Source organism: Gouania willdenowi, chromosome 8 (assembly GCF_900634775.1).
Source record: "Gouania willdenowi chromosome 8, fGouWil2.1, whole genome shotgun sequence".
Classification (NCBI taxonomy): Eukaryota; Metazoa; Chordata; class Actinopteri; order Blenniiformes; family Gobiesocidae; genus Gouania; species Gouania willdenowi.
The window spans coordinates 12,404,090-12,424,868 of NC_041051.1; the positions used below are offsets into that span (position 1 = coordinate 12,404,090).

At 37.3% G+C, this 20,779-nt stretch overlaps 1 protein-coding gene across 2 annotated transcripts; it reads right to left on the minus strand.

The window, feature by feature from the left end:
• Window positions 1-226: 226 nt before the first annotated feature.
• emp2 (epithelial membrane protein 2) lies at window positions 227-18,900 on the minus strand. 2 transcript variants are annotated; one of them, XM_028455155.1, is made up of 5 exons: window positions 18,797-18,900; window positions 3,344-3,557; window positions 3,161-3,269; window positions 2,937-3,077; window positions 227-1,563 (listed from the first exon to the last, which is right to left on the minus strand). In XM_028455155.1, exons 2-5 carry the CDS (start codon window positions 3,419-3,421, stop codon window positions 1,394-1,396), a joined length of 498 nt encoding a protein of 165 aa, XP_028310956.1. In that variant the 5' UTR covers window positions 3,422-3,557; window positions 18,797-18,900; the 3' UTR covers window positions 227-1,393. The 2 variants fall into 2 exon arrangements, with proteins under 2 accessions (XP_028310956.1, XP_028310955.1); XM_028455154.1 differs by lacking the exon at window positions 18,797-18,900 and adding an exon at window positions 13,333-13,623.
• Window positions 18,901-20,779: the final 1,879 nt, after the last annotated feature.

Consider the following 20,779-nt stretch of genomic DNA (forward strand, 5'->3'; position numbering starts at 1 on the left):
CTAACCACAACTAGTCGAGGCAGATGGCTGCCACCTCTGCACCTGGTTCTGCTGGAGATTTCTTCCTGTTAAAAGGGAGTTGTTTCTCCCCACTGTCACTAAATGCTTCATGTGGATCTTGTTGGGTTTTCTCTTTCTTATTATGAATTGTATTTTATACAAATAAAGTTGAATTGAATTGAATAACCTTCTGTAAGCATGGGGTAAAAAATAGACCAAATATGTATTACAGTAACAAATTTATTGTTATCAGATGCAGAGCAAACAAGCATGTGATATGTATGTTAGAAATGTTCAGGAATGGACCACAGAAAAAGAAGAAATGGCAAAAAGCAATTACTTCATGCATGTTCAGTCACATGATACACAGTGAAAACAGTGGTAAATAATAAATAACTTGCTTTTTTTATTGTGGAAATGCTTTGTAATTACAAAAAAATGCTAATTCTCCATTAAAGCTCTTTTTGTGTTGTTTTCGTGTTGTTTTCATTCCCAAATATCACAGCACATCATTGTTAACATCTCACCATAAAACACATCTCAGGTAAATACCACACACACAAATTAAAGAAAAAGTCACTATGACTAGTTTGAACTTCAATGCCAATAGATCAAATCTATGCTATGAATTACAGAGGACACCTAATGATGTTGTTTCTTTTCTCTCGATGTAATTTTATGGATAAAGTCTCATCTAAAATACACATATGCAGCAAAAATGTACAAAATTAGCTAAGCTGTTGTACCAAAATATATTGACTGTTTTTCTGTCCAGGTGTTCTGCTTGATGCAATACTCACTGTAAAAAAGTTCCGTTTGTGAGAGGTTAGGATGGAAATCTGCCAACGTGTGACTGTGGTGTCAAGGCAGAACTCAAGTACTTTTATGCAAAGGGTTAATGACACTGGTAAGGTATGCCTGTTCTCAATAAAGCAAAGCAAGGAGTGTTGATGGTTTGACTGGGTAATATGTCCAACTTGTGAGAAACTATGCTCATAATTCCAGAAAGTTAGATCATTTTTTACAAATAATTAATACATTCTTTAATTAACTATGTCAATATGGCCGAGTATTCTTCTTCTTTTCAGATTAGGTTTATATTGAAATGTTTACTACCATTTTCGTATGTGGACACTCTCTCAGAGTGGGATCAATCAGTCAAGATAAAGAAGAATACAACCAACCAATTATATGTGTGTGTTAGTGGGATTCAAATGGAATGTTTAAAAGCAGGAATTTTTCTATTGTTTAATTTTTTTAAACATAACTTCAATTCCAAAGCACCAATCTTTCAGATTATTACGAAAGCATGTTTGTAAAGGTACAAAGTTGCTCTACGTATGTGTCCAATTTTGAATTCCTAGATTTCAATAGCAAATCAATCCAATTTCATCTACTTCCTTTTCCTGAGTATAAAGTACATGACGCCACTGATTAGAGTCATAGGGAAGCTAATCCAGGCCAAAATGAAGGAGGAGCCATAGGAACCTTCATGCAGACTTGGGACCTGAAAGGTCTCTCTTTCTGCGGTGTAGATGGATGCAGCAATCATCACACATAGAGCTGTGAGGGGCACAGAAGAGCACGGTGTTAAAAAACACACAGCACACTGCAAATTATATTTCACCTCTTAATAAGAATGTTTATAGAAATCCCCATAAACCCCCCATAATGCACATGATCGATTAAATAAGGATAAGTTAATTATGTTAATCGTCAACTTAAACGGCAACATTCTCCAAGCCAGAGCCAATCAGAGGCAGTGTTTGGCGGGGTCATCCTTACGGCAACTTTGGATGTATAAAAGATGTCCGAGGAAAAAGAGGTAAACTAAAGAAGAGACAGATATTGAGTATAAGGCTCTGATGTTGGCATTTAAGTTGACCAATCAAAAAGAAGAGGAGTAGCAGCGACCGTCTATTGGCCCCGCCTTTTGACATAGGGGGCCCACCCTCTTCAATACATTTGAGCGAGTAGAAAGTAAAGTTGAGTGTGCCTAACCTGGCAAGAGCCAGATTGATGTGTAGCCCCTCCCTCTAACTCGAGTTCTGCACATCCATCTGGGTCTGTGTCTGGTGAATCCTTTCAGAACCAGGGAGGGACATGAACAGAATGCTTAAAGCTGATTGGGCGAAGCGCCTGTCCACCATGATTTGTTTTAGCCAATCACACCGTAACAAATAATGATGTGGTCATCTGCATGTGCTGCAGAGACGCTGCAACAACAACAACAAGGCTCCGCTGGTGAAAACTTTCTTTTGGGATAGTAATGCTGCGGTCATTATACCGTTGAGTAATTTTTGCCTGTTTTTGCAACACGAGTATGAGAGTTAAGGGCACGTTAACAATCCTCCTGCATCGACATCTTTCTATTTTGATTCAGAGCTATGCTAATAGCGGTAACCCAGCTAGTTCCTCTCCCCGCAACTGAGTATGCATCAGTTTTGCTTCGGTGGTTCTGCCTTCTTCACACCCGGATTGCCCACTCTAAAGCACAACACTGCCTCATGATTGGTTCTAACCGTTTCGGTTCGTATTTGAAAGGCAAAGGCGGGAACAGTACAAGATGGATTCTAGTGTTTGTGAACACCAGGAGAATCCATCTTGCAGGCAGGGTTAGAAGTTACCAAGAGCGCGCAGAAAGTAACGATGCACGAGAGCAGTCACTGAATTCACATTTGAGTGAGCAGAAAGTGATGTGCAGCTCGCAGGGAGATACCGAGAGCGCGCAGAAAGTGAAGGCGCGCGTATACGTGTGGCTTTTTTAAACTAATGTGGCGCCATACTTAATTGACAATATAAATTATGAAGTGACTGAATGGACATTTGGAATATTGGTAGTTCCGTGCACAAAGTTGAAATGCAAAATGTTGTTAAAGAAAATCGTGTGGAAAAAAAGTGAGGTGTTAAGTGAGAAATGTGTGCATCCTACGTACAGCCTAATAGTTGGATGATAGCCGTGAAGATAAATCGTTCTCCCTGTTTGATCCTGAAGAGTTGAAGGATGAACACGAATAAGCTAATGCAGCATAAAATGGTGGCCAGGACCATAGAAGCCTGGACTGCTTGCAGATAACCTGAGAAGACAGCAGATGTCAAGTGTAACTACACTGAAATATCACATAGCTACAACACAAGGCACGCAGTCCCACAGGGTTACCTGCATCACTGCTGTGGCTGTTGACAACAGGATAGCAGGTGGAGTTACAAGAGTACCACAGGTCGGTGTAGATGACTTCACGCCCGGTTGGTGAAACCACCCACCATGCCTGCAACAGAATAAAAAAACATGGTTAAACAAACTGTCCCCTGCGTCCAACAGCCTGTCTTCTTCTTAACTTACATTGTGAATGGTGGAAACAAAGAGAAGAATGGCTGTAGCTAGATGAAAGAGGATGATAAATGCTAAGACGATCAGCATGGCTGCTCTTGATGTTTATTCCTCTGCGTGATTCTTAAACTCAGGTGTGCACAGTTGTGTTTGTCTTTGAAATGGATGTCAGACAGATGTGGTTAGTAGCAACTGGTGCAGAGTTGATCTTAAACATGGAAAGAATCTGTGGGGAGGACAAAAGAACACACAGTTTAGCAGCACGCAAGTTTTTAATCTTATCAGGTCCATTATCTTCAGCAGGAATAGCTAATAGGATAATGCTGGACTCCTCAATATAACACTTGATCATACCTAATTGATAATCCTGGGTGCAAAGGTAAATTTGACCTAATAGCATCAAGTGTTTATGAGGAAAAATGCTAATTCAATAGTTTTCCTGCACAAATTTGTCATTCATATATAATCCTGCTCTCTTTTTGGTAATGAATATAGAAGATGTCTTTCCAACTAGTGTTTCTCAAATCGGGGTACGCGATGGCACTACATTGGGTCCTTGAGAGAGAGAGAGAGCGAGAGAGTGGAAAATTAACAAAAACAAGTGACAGTCTAGGTCCCACCCCAGGAGTGAGATGTAATGATAAAAAACTCTAGAAATAAATCTATTCTGGAGCCACTAAATCAGTGTTTTTCAATCTTAGGGTCAGGACCCCATGTGGAGATGCCTGAAATATCTGAAAAATTTTAATTTATTTTTGAATTTTTTTAATTATTGTTCTTTAAAAAAAAAAAAAAAAAAACAACACCCGATCTTAAAAAACTATATTTTTCTACCTTCACTTTGTGAAATATATATGTAGTTCAACTAAAATGGAGTAAAAAATATATGATCAAAAATGTATTCTAGAAAAAAAATGTCTTTGGAGTCACCAGAAATTCTTAATATCAAAATAGGGTCACTATCCAAAATAAGTTAGGTACCACTGAACTAAATACTGTTTCTTTCCCCTTGCTGGTAATTACAAAAAATAAAATAAAATAAATTAAAAAAATAAATAAATTAAAAAAAAGCACATTGGGGGTGGGTGAGAAGAACAGATAGAAAAAAGAATATTATTTGCACTCAAAGAACTGTAATATTACTGTTTCACATATTATGCTTTATGAGTTTGAAGAAAAATATGTCACCAATTTTACTTTTTTCAGTAAAGGTTACATTTGTTATACTAATTTTGTTGACATTTTGTTGTGGCCTCAAAATGTTTCCTTTTTTTTCAAAGGGGGGCAAAACAGAAAAACTTTGGGAATTACTGCTATAAATAATCTCTTTAGTCTTGCAATGGATGAAACAAATGTATACGCTTAAGTGTTGAAGATGCAGAACAATCAACTGATAATAGAAAAACATTTTTAAAAAGTAAGAATAGATCATCATCCATTAATAACGGCATTATAATCATAAGGTTAGATTATTTCATGTGTACAAAAACCTAGAGCATCATAAAACTATGACACATCAACCTTCTGCTTTGTGACAAAAACTTCACTTCTAACAATATGTGGCCTCAGAAAAAGTGTTGATGGTCAAAACAGGTATCTGTAGGTTTTTAAGACAGAACTGCTACTTAAGATTTATTCATTGGAGACCTTCACTTTATGTGTGCATTCTCTCTCAGTGCAATGATTGAATGTTTTGCTTTTTTTACTCAATTTCCTCCTTGTTTGTGTTTTTATTCTTGTGTTTTTGTGCTGAAATTACAATAAACACCCTTGAAATAAAGATTTGACCTATAGAATTTAGATTAAATCAAATAAATCCTCTTTTTAAAAGGACAACTCAGGAGCATCATTGTTGTTTAAAACCAGTATTTAGTGTGCTTGTGTCAGCATCTTTCAGGTTCAATATTCCAGCATCAAACAGTATTATACTGCAGCTTAAAAGGGTTTAGCATTTCTTTTTTTGTGTGTGACAGGAATGAAAGGAGATGATAACATCTCTAAAATCCCAAAGATCAGCATTTCCACTTTTAATCCAGCCTCACACATTAGAATACAGATGAGTAACTACAAAGAGGATGGCGCACAAATGTCTACACACAAAAGAATGCTCACACAAACCAAACATATGATTTTGATTTCTAAAACCACATCCCTGTAATAGTTTAGAGGCAGACACATTTGAGAGAACACACACACACACACACACACTGCCAGACAGCAGAGGAATTAGCCCTCTGCGCCAACATGGAGTCACAGTAAAAACAAACTTTCACAGCCAACAGGAAGCAGACCACGTTTTTTTTTTTTTTTGCATGTAGACGTGGATATGGGGTGTGATGGATTAGCCCCGCCCTGTCTGATGTACAGGAAGGGGCACCTTTGAAGGGGCAAATAGCAAATAGCAAGTAACAAAGTACAAATACTTTGCTGTACTTAAGTAGTTTATTCTGGTATCTGTAAGTATTTATTTTTTGGTGACTTTTAACTCTTGCACCTTACTTTTTTAAACAAATATCTGTACTTTCTACACCTTACATTTTTAAAAGGCAGTCGCTATCCGTACGGTTGCCGTATCAATATACCGGCGTTCTATCCGCCCCTATTTGGCCAGTTTAGGTTGTGAGACTAAGACTAAACCTTACCTTAAACAAAACCCTTACCCTAACACTTACCCTAACCCTAACCCTAACCCATACCTTAACCCTTAACCTAACACTTACCCTAACCCTTACCCTAACCCTTACCCTATCCCTAAAAATTGTTGCAATATTGGGTTATAACCCACCCTTAACCCTTACTAAACCTAACCCTAACCCTAAACCTAACCCTAAGACGCTACGTGCTTGTACTTCGTTAACCGTACGAATAGCACAGGGGGTTGTTCGTACGGCAACCGTAAGAATAGACACTTTCTTTTAAAAATGAGCTTGTTACTTTAAGACCTTCGAAGATGACATCACGACATAAAAAGACGCAAATCAACATCCGCAAAACTGGGACTAATTTTCAGACCATAAAGGGCACATCTCCATTCCAGAAAGCTAAATTAAAAATTTTGGTATGAGCTTTTTTTGTTTGACAGGTTCCTTAGTTTTATGATTGACATGTTCAAGTTTTTAAAAATGTTAAACTCAAAGCTACTTTGGGTTTAATTTAGCATTTGCATTTTTCTTTTCTTGAAACATTTTATTTACAAATGTTATCTCTAATGAGTGCTAAATTCTCCAGGTGATCATAAAGGGGAACAGATTAAATGAATTTCCATGTACCAGTTTTCTACATGTTCTTAAAAAGTTAAAGCTGCTCTTGGATTTTCTTGAACATTTGCACTTTTTTTTTTTCTTGACACATTTTATTTAAAGATGTTATTTAGTAATAGTAAAGTGCTACATTCTCCAGGTGTTCAAAGTTAACAGATTTAACTTGTTTCCATGTACCAGTATTTTATAAGTTCTTAAAAAATTCAATACATGGAATTTGCTGGTTTACTTTTTACTTTTTTAACATAAGTATGTACTTTTTTACTTTTACTCAAGTAAGGGAGCAACTTCAATACTTCTACCAGAGTCATTTTTTTTATTAAAGTATATATACTTTTACTTGAGGACTGAAGACTAGTACTTTTTGCCATCTCTGGCAAATAGTAAAATTGACCTGTGCAGTTCATGCATCAGGGGTTTAAATGCTCATCAAGCACAGAAAGTTAATGAGTTTTTCTTCTTTAAAAAAGTGTCATAAATTCAGAACTGCATGTGCCATATATAGCTACTATAAACATTTAGTATTAGGGGGAAAAAACTCCATCAAAACAATTAGTGGCACAAGGTTTTGCACATTATTAGCAGAATCTGCAGTTTTGTGAAGAATTTGTCTGAACGTTTGCCGATAAAGAGTACGTTTTATTGACACCTCAGTCAAAATATGATAATATGCTTTTATCAAATGGACAGAAGCTTCTGTTCTTTTCAACACCTGATTTCAATTTGGCCAACATACTTTTGGTCACTCTTCTAATGGCAACATACACTAGTAGATCTTCTTTGGCCAGACACCATATTGTCTTCAAATTGGCTGGAAAAACAAAAGGAAGAGGGAGGAGACAGAAGATAAGGAAAAGGAGCCATTGGAGGGAAATAGGGAGAGGATAACGCATAAAGTGCATGTGTTTTGATGATAAGCATGTGAAACCACAAAGCTACAGGGTACCAAGCATCTCAAAGAAAAATAAAAGACCTTTGTGCAATTAATCTAAAGACTCATTTTAAACGTACATATTCTTTTTGGCTTGGGTTTGCTCGCTATTGTGGTTTCATGAGCAAACATGAAGTTGCTGAACCATGTGCTGATAGTTTTGTCCCGTTTGTGTTCCTTTGGCTTTTTGAAATGGTTTAAATCGATTACGAGGGGCCGATTGTAAAGTTGCGCATGCAACATTTAGCAACAAACCACATTTAAAAAACATTTGTGAATTCTTTTATGCTACTTTTGACCAGATTTACAGCAATATTTGTGAAATTTGTGATCTTTTTTCTTGTAAAAAATATAATGTCAGTGTTAAATCTAAATGTAAATGTAAATGTTAAATCTAAATACAAATGTTAAATCTAAATACAAATGTTAAATCTAAATACAAATGTTAAATCTAAATATAAATGTTAAATCTAAATATAAATGTCATGGGTGAAACTAAATATTTCGCTAATATGCAAATTCACCGAAAGTACCAATATAAAAGCTGATTTAATTGAATTTTCATATTAGCTAAATATTTAGTTTTACATTTGGCATTTAGATTCAACATTGACATTATATTTTCACAAGAAAAAAAAATCACAAATCTGGTCGAAAGTAACGTAAAAAAATTCATATACAATTTTTAAATGTGGTTTTGTTGTTAAATATTGACAAAAGTTGCTGTTTATTTTAGCATCCGCAACTTTACAAATGGCGCCTCATAAACACTCAACCCAAATACCACAGATCATCTCTCAATGAAAAAATTAAAATGACTAACAGAGAGAGGGAGGGGGAAGAAAGCTTAAAAATGCTGCAGCAGCAGCATTAGGAGAGGACAGCACTCCACTGCAAACATATTGTCCCAAGTTGTGTTTATCCTGACCTGACCTGTCGTCATTCTGTTTAAATGATGTAAACTGTGGCTCATGTGGAGCCAAACACAAAGCAACACAACAGAGTATAAATCTAGCAACCGATTCTCTTGACGCAGACACCACAAACGCACATAAAAAACACCATTTACCCTCCTGCATTAAGCCCTTTAATGGGAGACTGCATGGGGAACTTCACTTGTGAGAGTGGGAGAGCAAAAGTGTGTGCATAGGTGTGAGTGTATGCATGTGTGTGTGTGTGTGTGTGTCGTGTGGGTGCGCGTGCGAGTGTGTGTGGTCTGATACTCTTTGCTGGTGGAAAATGCTGACTTTTAATGTTCTTTTTATATCCTTTTCATAAAACACAAAGCCACATTGTGGCCTCTGAATCTTACTTCCTCTCTCTCTCTCTCTCTCTCTCTCACACACACACACACAAATGCACACACCCTCTCTCCCTATCTCTCATTTCCCTCCTTCTCCTTTCACAAGTAAAACAACAAGGCCTCCAATTGAGTCTATATATTTTTAATCACTAAAAAGTAAAAATAAAAATGTTATTGGTACAACCCTTCCAAGCATTAAGAAAATAAGATGCAACCAATTTATTGACTTATAGGATCTCACTAGGAACTACTGTACTATATATCTATTCATATATCCATTTTCAAACCCGCTTTGTTCTATTTCAGGGTCGCGGGGGTCTGCCGGTGCCTATCTCCGGCTCACACTGGGCGTTAGGCGGGGGTTAAACCCTTGACAGGGCGCCAGTCCATCGCAGGGCAACACACAGACAGACAGACAACCACTCACACTCCCATTCACTCCTACGGGCAATTCAGAGACTGTGTATGTGTGTGTGTGTGTGTGTGTGTGTGTGTGTGTGCGTGCATGCGTGCGTGCGTGTGTGTGTTAGCAAGATAACTTGAAAAGTTGATAGATGGGACAAGGAACAGGTGATGTACTGGCTACCAAAAGAACATATATATATATATATATATATATATATATATATATATATATATATATATATATATATATATCCCAATGATTTTCCCATCCACACTATGGAACTTCTTGGTTTTCTCAGAACACGCTTTGCTGATGATGTCATCAGTGTTCCAATTAGAAAAACAAGAACAAAAGTATAACTGCAATATATTAATAACTATTTGACAATAATATCATTGTTATTTTAAATGCTAAAAGTATCTTTTGATTCTTAATGAATCAAATAGTGTATATAAAATCAATGTAGTACTACAACAGTACAATGGAAATCACAATATGGGTGGAAATGAGCTGCTCGGCGGAGGTTTGCGCTCTCCGACTGCTTTTCTAGTTTATTCTGTTTTGGAGTCTGGTTTCTTGTGTTAACTCTTGTCTTTGTGTTTCCAGGTCTTCCTGCTCGTGTCTCCATCTCCCAGTGACGTCAGTGTGTTTGGGTTGTGAGCCATTAACTGCATCATGTTTTCCACACAGATGTGGCCCGTTCCCAATCGTCAGTGTTACCCTCCTCGTGTCCTGCTGTGTTTTATTCCCTGTGCCCTGGTTTCTTTGTGCCACCTTTGGCTTTTTGGTTTAGTCATTAAAAATGGACTGGACTTACAATCACCGATGTTCTCCCTGACCTGCTGCCTCCATTTGTTTCTGCATTTGGGTCGACATCCCCTCACCTTAACATTGAATAATTTACTTACACAAATAAGTACCAATGGCATTGCTTTGACTTAAACAGAACATAGTGTAACCGTGTTCACATCACTCACAACTGTACAATGGCTTATTTAGAGAGAAAACACTAAAGGCCACATATTTCTTAAAGTGAAGCCTTTGGTTAAACAAAAAAAGTATACAAAGTTCATTTTTTCACCTAAGTTGTAACCTTTGAAATACTTCTGCAATGCCCAGGTCCTGCTTTAGTTATCATGTCACAATATCTAATGTTTTGTGACTAAATGTAATAACGTAAATAGAATATACTGTATATATATATATACTAATGTATTCACACCCATCAACCACTTCTTAAAATACAATACATGTGGCAGTAACTCAGTGTAAGAAGCTTAAACTGATCATCAGAATGATGGAAAACATAGTTGTTAAAAATGCTGATCTACTTGGAATTGTCTGCATAACAGTTAAAGAGAATAGGTTGGAGAAAAAAATAAAAAAAAATAGGAAACTGGGACAAAGTGCCTTGTTGATTCCAGAGGTCACAGAATAGCCAGACTGTTTTCAGATAACAAGACGACAACAGTGATACAACCAACCACGTGTTCTAACTAAGGTATGCAGCCACTTTCTGACTTAACACCACATTCAACTTTGATTCAGAAGGTCACAAAGAATAAGGCCTGGATGCAACGCCTTCCAGAAGAGAAAAGTGAGGCCACAGTTTTACAAATTCCAAGAAAAAACAATGAGCGTAGAAGATAATCAGTCTCATATGTCAGCTGTTGTTGATGCGGAGCAAGTCCATCAGTGGGTCATGACAAAAGCTAAGAAATAATCCTTCTGGAATCTGTAGACAGTCTCACCCAGGTGCAGGCTTTTTACCTATTTAACGTACAGATGTAAATCAGGCATTGGCATGTTGTTGTGGTAAGGAGTGGCAACCTGGACCGTTGGTTAGTCGTGGAAAACAAGATGAAATACTGACATACAGTTGTTGATGTAATGTGTTTGTTGCTGATTTTAAATGTTTTACTGCTGATTTTAATATTCTTCTAGTTTTTTTATTATGTTGAATGTTTTCTGTTGCATGTTTAGATCATGTAAAGCACATTGAGTTGCCTTGTGTATGAAATGCGCTGTACAAATAAATTTGCCTTGCATAGGTTGGAACAATATTTCTCAGCAATGCCCTTGAGGCTGATGAAAAACCAGATTTAAGAGTGTATATCAGAGATGGGGAAACTTTTGTCACAGTGGGGGCCACATTATCAACATTCATGTCAGCATTTAGAATAATGACCCATCCGAGCAATAATACAGGAAAGAAAGAAGGTTTTTATACATTTTACATGTCATTTATTGTATGTTTTTTGGAGTCTTTCCTAGTATTTTTAATCATTAATTGTGTTTTTTAACTATTTTGTGTTCTTTCTTAGTATTTGGTGTATTTGTGTTGTCTTTTTGTGTATTATTTGAGTAATTTGGGGAGCTTATTAAATCATTTTGTATGTTTTTATGGTTACTTTGTGTTTTTAAAGTAATGTTGTGAATTTTGTTGTTGCGTGTACTGTGGTTTTCATCTTATTTTTGCGTTTTTCTGTCACGTGTTATGTAAACTTTTTTAATTAAAAATGCATTATTTTGGGGCCCACACAAAATCAGTTGCCCATGTCTGATCTTCATCATCATTGATAATCATTAGCAACAAATATCATCAGTAAATGACGATGGGGGTTGGAAGAATGTTGAAAAATATTTACACGTTAAACAGAATTATCATGCAGACATTTGCATATAAATGATGTGTGTTTGTCCCAAAATTACAAAAACAAAAGCCGAACCACTTTTAAGATTCACATGAAAACCTGACAGTTGGAAATGGTAAGCTGTTCACATATAAAGATCCCATTAGCTCAAATGGAAATTAATTGAAAATATTTTTTAGATAAAAAAAAAGCTCTGAGGATACTTTTTGTTCTTTTGACCCCCTGTTTATCTCAAATTTAGAGAGGAGACACAAATACAGATAAACATACACTGCACTGTTTTCCTTGTCTTTTCAAAGATCGCCTAAGACACTCTTAGGTGTGTTTTCTCACACATCCCTAATGTGAGAGTGCTGAGTAATGACTTCCAGGCCTCCTCATTACAGTCTGTTTCATCTTTTGTTCATGCTTGTTTTTGGATCTCTACCCACAGCTATCAAATATCCCTCAACTTTCCTGTTCTTCTTACTAGGAACGAGGGAATACTTTGAAGTTGAAACAAGCATTTGACTTAAGTAATACTTGACATATTATTATTATTATTATTTATTCTTCCCAAATTTGCTCAAAGCCTCTTATGAGTTTTTACGAGTGTAAAGTTGGATTAAAAAAAAAAATTACAGTATATTTAATGAGAGTATATTTAATTAAATGCTTACGTGAATACCCTGCAAGTGTTTGCATCTACTTGAAAAAGTGAAGCAGGTTTTATAACCTCTCAGAATAGAGGTTATTTTTTTATTTTTTTTTTCATTCCAACTAATTTCCATTACATGAGTTTTTTTTTTTTTTTTTTTTTTTTTGGCTTTCCCTCAAGCTTTTTTTTTTTCTTAAAGTTTTCATTTCAGTGGCTCCATTTGGAATATGTATTGAAATGATCCACACCAAGGCGTTTAGTTATTTTAAACGCAAGAGGACGCTAAAAGAGAAAATAAATCGTATCTGACAGTACTGCAAGTTTAACTAAAAGCAGAAACACAAAAAATAAACATTGAAACTACACCTTTTGCAAACGGAAGACTGCTAAAATGCAATACTTTCAAAATAAGAGCACTATACTATACAAATCCATAACACATTACATTTAGGGCCTAATTTTTAAAATGCCCAGTGACATTTAGCTGCAGAAGTCAGGAAATGAAGGCACTTTCTTTCTTTCTTTTTTTTTTTTGGTGAAATAAATACAAGTTTTTATCAACAACTAGTTGCGAGACTGGAATGAGTATCACACAGGCATGAACTGGTGACTGACAACGCCCCTTTCTTTCCCTCTGAACACACAGCATAAAGCAGCATGGGTCCACATGTAGAAATAAAGACCACAACATTCTCTAAATCTAACTAAACACATTGTATTTAGGAACATAAGTTTGTCCTTATGTGTGGAAGAATTCCTTCCAGAGTTTATCAGAAAATAAGACTAGTTTTAAAAAAAATACTGACTTACCAAGTTGGAGGAAAATGGTAAAAGCTATTATCGTCACCTTGTAAAGTTGTTGTTGTTGTTTAAAGAAAAGGTTCAATGGGTTAGAATTAAAGTGTTGTAGAGCTTCCAAAGAAGCAGGCAGAGTTCGAGTAAGTGTCCCAAAAAAAAAGAGAAGTCAGAATTAATGCACGTCCTTGGGCTACTGGGAGCTGTGGGTGGGGTCCAGACCTGGGCCTGGGTGTGTCATGGCCTGAATGGTGTGCGTGTGTGTGTCTGTGTAAATTTGTGTTAGTAAGAGAGACAGTGTGTGTGTGTGTGTGTGAGAGTGAGAAAGAGAGAGAGAGAGAGGGTGGGGGGAGGCACTTTTACTTTTTGTCTGTACGTGCTGGTGAACATGGCTGAATGCTAGAAAAGGCAAAGGAAGTTCAGTGGTGAGGCAGAGAGGAAATGGAAGGATATAGATGGATAAAAAGTGGAGAAACGAAAAGCTGGAAGAATGAATGGAATACAGAAAATGCTCAAGTTGAGTGCTACAAGATGGGACCTGACATGGTCATAATGAATAGCAGGTTGTGCTCAGAATCTGTTTGTCTATTTTCCTAAAAGACACACATTTCTGTCAAAACAATTTCACTCTCAACAGAGTAGGCTATTTCAGTTTAAGGGGCTCCTAAAATGTTCGAAATCTCTTTTACGCCATCAATACTCAATCTCAGAACACAGAATATGTTTTCTCTCTCTCTTTAACATTTCCTCTGCTTTGCTATCATTTCTCCCTTCTCCCCTACTTTTGAAAAGCACCACCAGCTGCTGCCATGTGTGTCCTTCACACTAACTCGACCTTTGTACGCGACTACACAGAAGTTCCTGTGAGTTCACTTCAAACACAGTTTTAGCAATATTTTATAGCCATAGCCAAGTGAACTTTCATTTATGCCATGTTAAAATATTTTTCAGCTATTATTATGTGTAATGGATTGATAAATATTGTATTATTCCCAAAGGAAAATTGAGTAAATCAAGATTATTGAAATTCTTTACAATAGTTTGATAAGAAATATTGGTAACACTTTATTTGAAGTTTTATACACAAGGCTGACATTTCAACGTCATTATCTGTCATTAGCATATCATGAAGGCTGTCATTAAGTGTTGTTTGCTAAATTATGACACCTTTGGAGTAGGGATGTGAATCTTTGGGTGTCTCACGATTCACTTCGATTCCGATTCTGGTTTGAACCAATTCTCGATTCAAAAATCGATACAGTGCATAACGTGTTTGTATTGTATTGATGCCATAATTTGCAGTTTGTATAAGATAATTTTGAATAAACTGATTCCAATCACACAAAGGCAAACTTATAACACAAAGTTAATTTTAATTTAATTTTTTTATATACTTTTTTGATCTCACACTGGAGAAAGTCACTAACCATCACTGGGGAACAGTTGGCAGCCATTTTGCGGCGCCTGGGGAGCTGTTCGGGGTTTAGGGACTTACTCAACAACCCACAGTTGCTCAACAAGGACAGTGCTTCCGGTTGGACTAGACCAACGATCAGTTGGGAATAACGTATACTTCCTGATCCATTGAGGTTTTGTAAACCTGCCAGTAATGCATCTTTTTCCCTTTTTTGTACGGAAATCTGTTGGAATGTCAAACTCTTCCGTGTCTTGTATGCATGTGAAGAAAACCAAGTGTTACGATTTGACGTCACTTCCACTTTTTATCCTATATCTCATCCATGGAATTTGTGACAAAAATATTTGGCTTACATAACAATGCACACGATACACAATATTTTTACTGTTAAATCGGTAAATATACATGATGTGCTTTATGAAAATTCAAAGTTGTGGAGGTGGCACAATCACTTTAAGAAAAGGGATACATCCATGAATGTTCTACATAGAGACTTATTTCAAGCATTAAATGATGTTCTTTACAACTATAATTTTCTTCTTTTAGTGTCTTTGCAGTATTGCCTTTCCCACTACTAAGATTACTATAAAAAAATAATTTGTTTACACAACACTACACCCATCATTAAAGGTATGCCAGCTTTGGGGCTGAGTCAACAGAAACTCTTTCATCGACACAAGTCTCTCAAAAATAAGTGAATATTGAAAAAATAACAGTGTAGTGAAACCTCAGCAATGTCGACCCATGAGCCCACACATTCTTACATAACGTGTCCTGCCTGTCAGATTATTTGTTCCGTTCTGCCACATGGGCCATTGTGATAAAGTGCAATTCTTCTGTCTTGTCATATGGAGACTATTAGCAGGAAAGGCACGAGGTGAAGAAAAGGGCATTGTTACAGCTTGTGCAGCCCAAGATTTCCTGCATTCATTCTGATTTCCTATATGGTGTGGCGTGATGTAAACCGTTAAGAGATTTAGGTTAAATATCTGTGTATCTAAAGGGAAGTGAAAATGGGAGTGTGGTTAGCTTGCTGGCTTTAGATTTTTGTGGTTCAGTTCTGTAGTCAGTGAACTATAGAAAAGTTATTTGGATGGAAAATAGAGGAAATCTATTATCTAATGATTTAAAAGGAAATAAAATAGACACTTGGGCATTAAAACAGTGAGACTTGGGGCAGCACTGAGAGGAGAGGACTGCAGCGAGAGGGCATTATACACTTCTTCAACTTACTGGGGCCAAAATGAAAGTAGTATACGTCTTGAATAAGCCTTTTACATTCCAAGTATATTTTGAATGAACTCATCCTTTGGTAACTCCACAAGTTGAGCATTTAAACCGTAAATAGAAGTGGTGCTGTTTTTGATAAGCGCCGTAGAAGTGTAGCCGTAGAAGTGTACAGCCCTCTCGGTGCAGTCCTCTCCTCTCAGTGCTGCCCCCGGCCGTAACGTCACTGGAGCGATGAAACAACAAAGCATGAACCATGTCGCTTGAACTATGTTCAAGCGACACATCATGGGCAATTCAAGCAACTATAGTCGCTGAAGTGTGAACGCACTTTTATACGGGAACGAACCAAAGGCCAATAGTTTAAACCTTGCTGCCCCATGTCTACTTACAGGTTCTTGCTTGGGTTTCCTCTGGCTTCTCTGATTTCCTCCCACAATCCAAAATCTATGTTAGGTTTGATTTCATTTCAACACTTACCATAGGATGCAATGTGTAATATGTAATGAAAGAGTGACATTTGCAAATTATGCCTCCTTAGTGAGACCAGTAATGCCACCTGTGACCCTCAACAGGGTATGATTCATTCACACACAAGGGTTAATCAATGCTTGAGGAGAATGAAGAGAATCTGTGAAGAAAACACATTTCTAAGAACAGAATCTTGCATTGAGAGAAATGAAATTGCTCAGACAAGGACATAATCCTCTCAGGCGGGTGTTTTACTTCCAAGATGTAAAAGTGTAAATTCCCCTGGCTTACATGATAATAAAGCCAATAAAAACAAGGAATTATGTGTTGGTGTATTTCATTATTTTTGTCTTTTTTTTATGTTTCATCCTCTGTGTTTGCCTTTTGCATGGTTCTTGTTCATTGCAGCGTCAAGATTTTAATACACAAAGGTATTGTAAAAGTATCCTCAGAGCACAAACACATTCCCATCATCCTGATACTGCTTTCATATTCAAACACCTGTACAAAAGGGAACTGGTTTAACCTCTCAGCCAGGTGGTAAGTGTCCAATTCCCCCTGCCCCCACTACACACACACACGCGCGCGCACACACGCACACACAGCAAACATTAGAGCAAACACGCACAAGCAGTAATGACAGCACCTCACGGGAGGAGTCGAGAACAGATATCAGTTCACGTCTGTTGTTGTAGGTCTAGAGTCGCAAACAATGAAAACAATGAGGTGTGCAGAGCTCCACCCAAAATTACTCGAGTCAATTTTGGTGTCCTACTTGCAGAATTGAAATTACCCATGTTATGGACTGCTAACAAGACGAGGACACTTTATATGATCACACACAACAGTCACTCAGGTTTGCGGGTGTTTTCCATTAACGTTTAGGGTTTCTTCAGCTTCAGGTTTGTTTTTACTTTGGTTTTTGTACTAAGTTATTAACCAGTAGAGTTCTGGTAAACGTGGGTACATGGTGCTTGGTAGAATGCGACTCTATAGACCCTTTGATTGTTTGTAAACATTGTGACATATTTTGTTGAGCGGGGCTTAACCTGGAGGCAAACCACCATATAAACACTAGCTGACTTACCCGCGCTGTTCGACAATGGGGAGCGACGTAGCAACGTGGCGGCCATCTTACCTCAGACAGCTGGCCCCGCTCATTACATCAATGTCAATGGTGCATGTACTATTTATATAACCCTAACTTACTCAATTTTCAACCAATTTTCAAACGGCAAGTGGCAATTTCAACATGTAGAAGCATCCTATGTCATACCTACGTATAATAAGGTTTGTAATAAGGCAAACATTTGTAAATCCGTCAATATTTGAGTGAGTTAAGGGTATTTTTGTTTAAGCTGATCACTCACCTTCCAACAGCTACCGTAGAGCGCGTCAGAATGTCAGAACGTGGCGAATCCCGCTTGCGTCATCTAGTGTTTATATACATCTATGCTTTAGCCAGCGGCGTTAATTGCTTTTGCCTCCAGCTACGTCACTCGTGACGTGGGCCATTAAGGGGTCTATACAGATACAGATATAATGCTGTACTCGCTCATCCCTGGAAAATATTGTTCCGAGAACATTCAGCCAGAGCCAGCTGCTGTCGTCGGCTGTTTGTCAACTTCTTTCATCTGCTGCAGTGCGTCCCATGTGATCATTAAAACTTAAATCTCCCTCCAACCTCCCTTTTGATCTCCTGCACTTGGGCTTGTGCCAGTCATACACACTCAAACACACATAAGCACAAGCACACACATATTACTCACAGTAACGATCTACAGCAAGAGAGGAAGTACATCCTCTGTCTCTGTTTCTCAGTGTGTGTGGTGTGTGGTGTGTGTGTGTGTGTGTGTGTGTGTGTGTGTGTGTGTGTGTGTGTGTGTGTGTGTGTGTGTGTGTGTGTGTGTATGTGTGTGTGTGTGTGTGTTGACCATAGTGCTAGTGTTGGCAATCAGCAGAAAGCAGGCTGAATAGTACAGGAAGAACTACCCAAACACGAGATAGAAGGCATTGAGCATTGAGCAAGATTGTGGTGTAAAAACAAGAGATTATTATGGGACAATGTTGGCAGTCAAAATGTATGTTTTCTTCCTTTCTCGGTAGTTTGGCCTGTTTGTTCACAGTGAGTAAAAAAGAAAGTGAAGAAAGTGTAAACAGCGTAAGAATGTACGACATCCTTAGAGAACCAGTTTTAGTTGAAATGATACACAGACATTTACCCTTTTTCAACATCCCAACGCAAACTGATATCAGTGGAAGAACAAGAACAAGTTTTCTGTTTGTGTTTTGTGCTCAAGCTCTGCGGCATTATTTTAATTAATCACAAAACATTTTATATTTAAAAATGAATAATTTACATACCACAATCTGATGAAAAGAACGTTTCATTGACCCCGTGCTCACACAGCACATGGTATTACCAGGCAATCTGCCATTAATCACGCCCGTTCCTGCATGGCTTCTGTTAGCAGACGTGATCAGGATCACATAACACCTGCTTCTTTTCTTTTCATTTGCATTCCCACATTTGCATTTATTTGCATCAGCACAAAACCATCAAAGGATGTGGTAGTTATTTGTTAGTACTTAGTAGTTTTGTGTTTAAAACATCATAAGTAATGCTAGGACAAATATGAGAGTGGCATTTTATCAACTAGAAAATCAGGACATTAAGCTGAACAAAACAAAGAGCGTTGTTTAGACATTTCAATACTTGGTGCACAGCGAAAGACAAGTCTGGTGAAATAAATCAGAAGTTTAACCATGTGGTTTTCTCATTCCGCTGCACTAGCACGACATCAGCGCAAGTCGACCCTTTAAAGAAATAAACCGAGAGAAAAATAATGACTAATTTTTTCTGTCTGCCATCTTAAAGGATCTCATAGTTTTAATTAAACTGAAATTACAATGTGATTACAGGGCAAACATCTTCATCACCCAATTCACAATATGATCAACGGACATTTTAAAACTACAAAAAAGTGAAATGACCAGACATCAGTCAAATGCATCACATCATAGCCAACCAATCAGATTAAACGTAATGCATCGCGCCAAAATGGCATTGAATGCAGTTTTAGAATTCATGAATTTAGCTATACTTTGAACCTGAGAATTTAATGTAATTCAATTAAATTCATTGGTGGTATTATTTATTTATTTTAAAGATTTGTACATTTTGACAAACCTTTTATTTTATACAGACGCCTTTGTGGAAAATAAAATAAGTTCCAATTGTGCAAAATTAATTTTCTTCCTTTTTAAGTTTATACATGAGATGTTTACTGTATGCAAGGGAACCGTGATAAGATTTATTACTAAAAATAAACATGGGGAGTGAAAGTAACAAGGAAAGTGTAAATGCTAAAAATAGTCTGATTGCTGAGCTTCCTTCCTTCACGTAAATACTGATACACACAAGGACACACAACTAGTTTTTCTTTCTTGAAACAAAGATGTTTATGCAAACACGTACCGTCCTCATCTTCCCTCTAACATACACACAGCGCACAAACATACCGCATATATGCAGACAAAGAGAAAACAATAGCTTTCCTGGGGTTCTTCAGCTCTTGAGACAAGTAAAAACAGCTGTAAGTCACATTGCTGTCCAATTATAAATCAGGATCTGACCTCTGACCCCAACATCTCATGTGTACCAGGGTTTTTTGTTTTAAACACTCCAACTGTGGAAAGTATGATTTACTTTGGGAAGAAAATACTGTAAGTTCTCTTCCCATTTGCTCGTTTTAGGAAGCAGTTTGATTAACGGTGGGTGTCATGGTAACTCTAACCCTACAGGATTGTAACGCTGGTCATTTTGACCTCTCTGGTGTCAACGTGTTTTCCTCTGCTCAAATCTGTGGTGGTAAAATGGGAAGCTTTGGCCAGTTCAAAGGTCACAAAATGACATATTCTGACACACATGGTGATCAAATTACAGATTTTAAAATGCTTTTTTTAACCAAGTGCTGTCTAATATTTCACAACTTATTCTCATTCCTTAGTCTGACCAGTTTGTTAGGCTTTCACACCTGTTATCAGCTTACAATGAACTCCATAATAGCTAAACACTTGTTGGAATAACTAAATGCTTTTGTATGCATTATTTCTCCGGCAGACTTTGTAGTTGCCAATACCAACAGGGAGTGAAAAGAAATGAGAGCACCTGCTTGAACCCACTGCGTTTCCCGTGTGTGTGTGCAGTTGTTTTGCATAGCTCATGTGTTATCCCAGAGGGTGTGTGTTTTGGGTTTGCATTTTGAGCGCACGGTGACTTGGTGTTTACGAAACAAAAGCACAAAACCTCTCATCTGAAACATGTTGTTGTCCATCTTTTTTTAA

Bases quoted from the DNA above. Each gene is read 5' to 3' on its own strand.
- emp2 (XM_028455155.1), bottom strand. From the start codon at position 3,421: ATGCTGATCGTCTTAGCATTTATCATCCTCTTTCATCTAGCTACAGCC. The intron at 3,078-3,160 runs GTAACCCTGTGG...CTGTCTTCTCAG, and splicing joins CAGCCACAGCAGTGATGCAG to GTTATCTGCAAGCAGTCCAG. The intron at 1,564-2,936 runs GTACGTAGGATG...TGCCCCTCACAG, and splicing joins TATCATCCAACTATTAGGCT to CTCTATGTGTGATGATTGCT.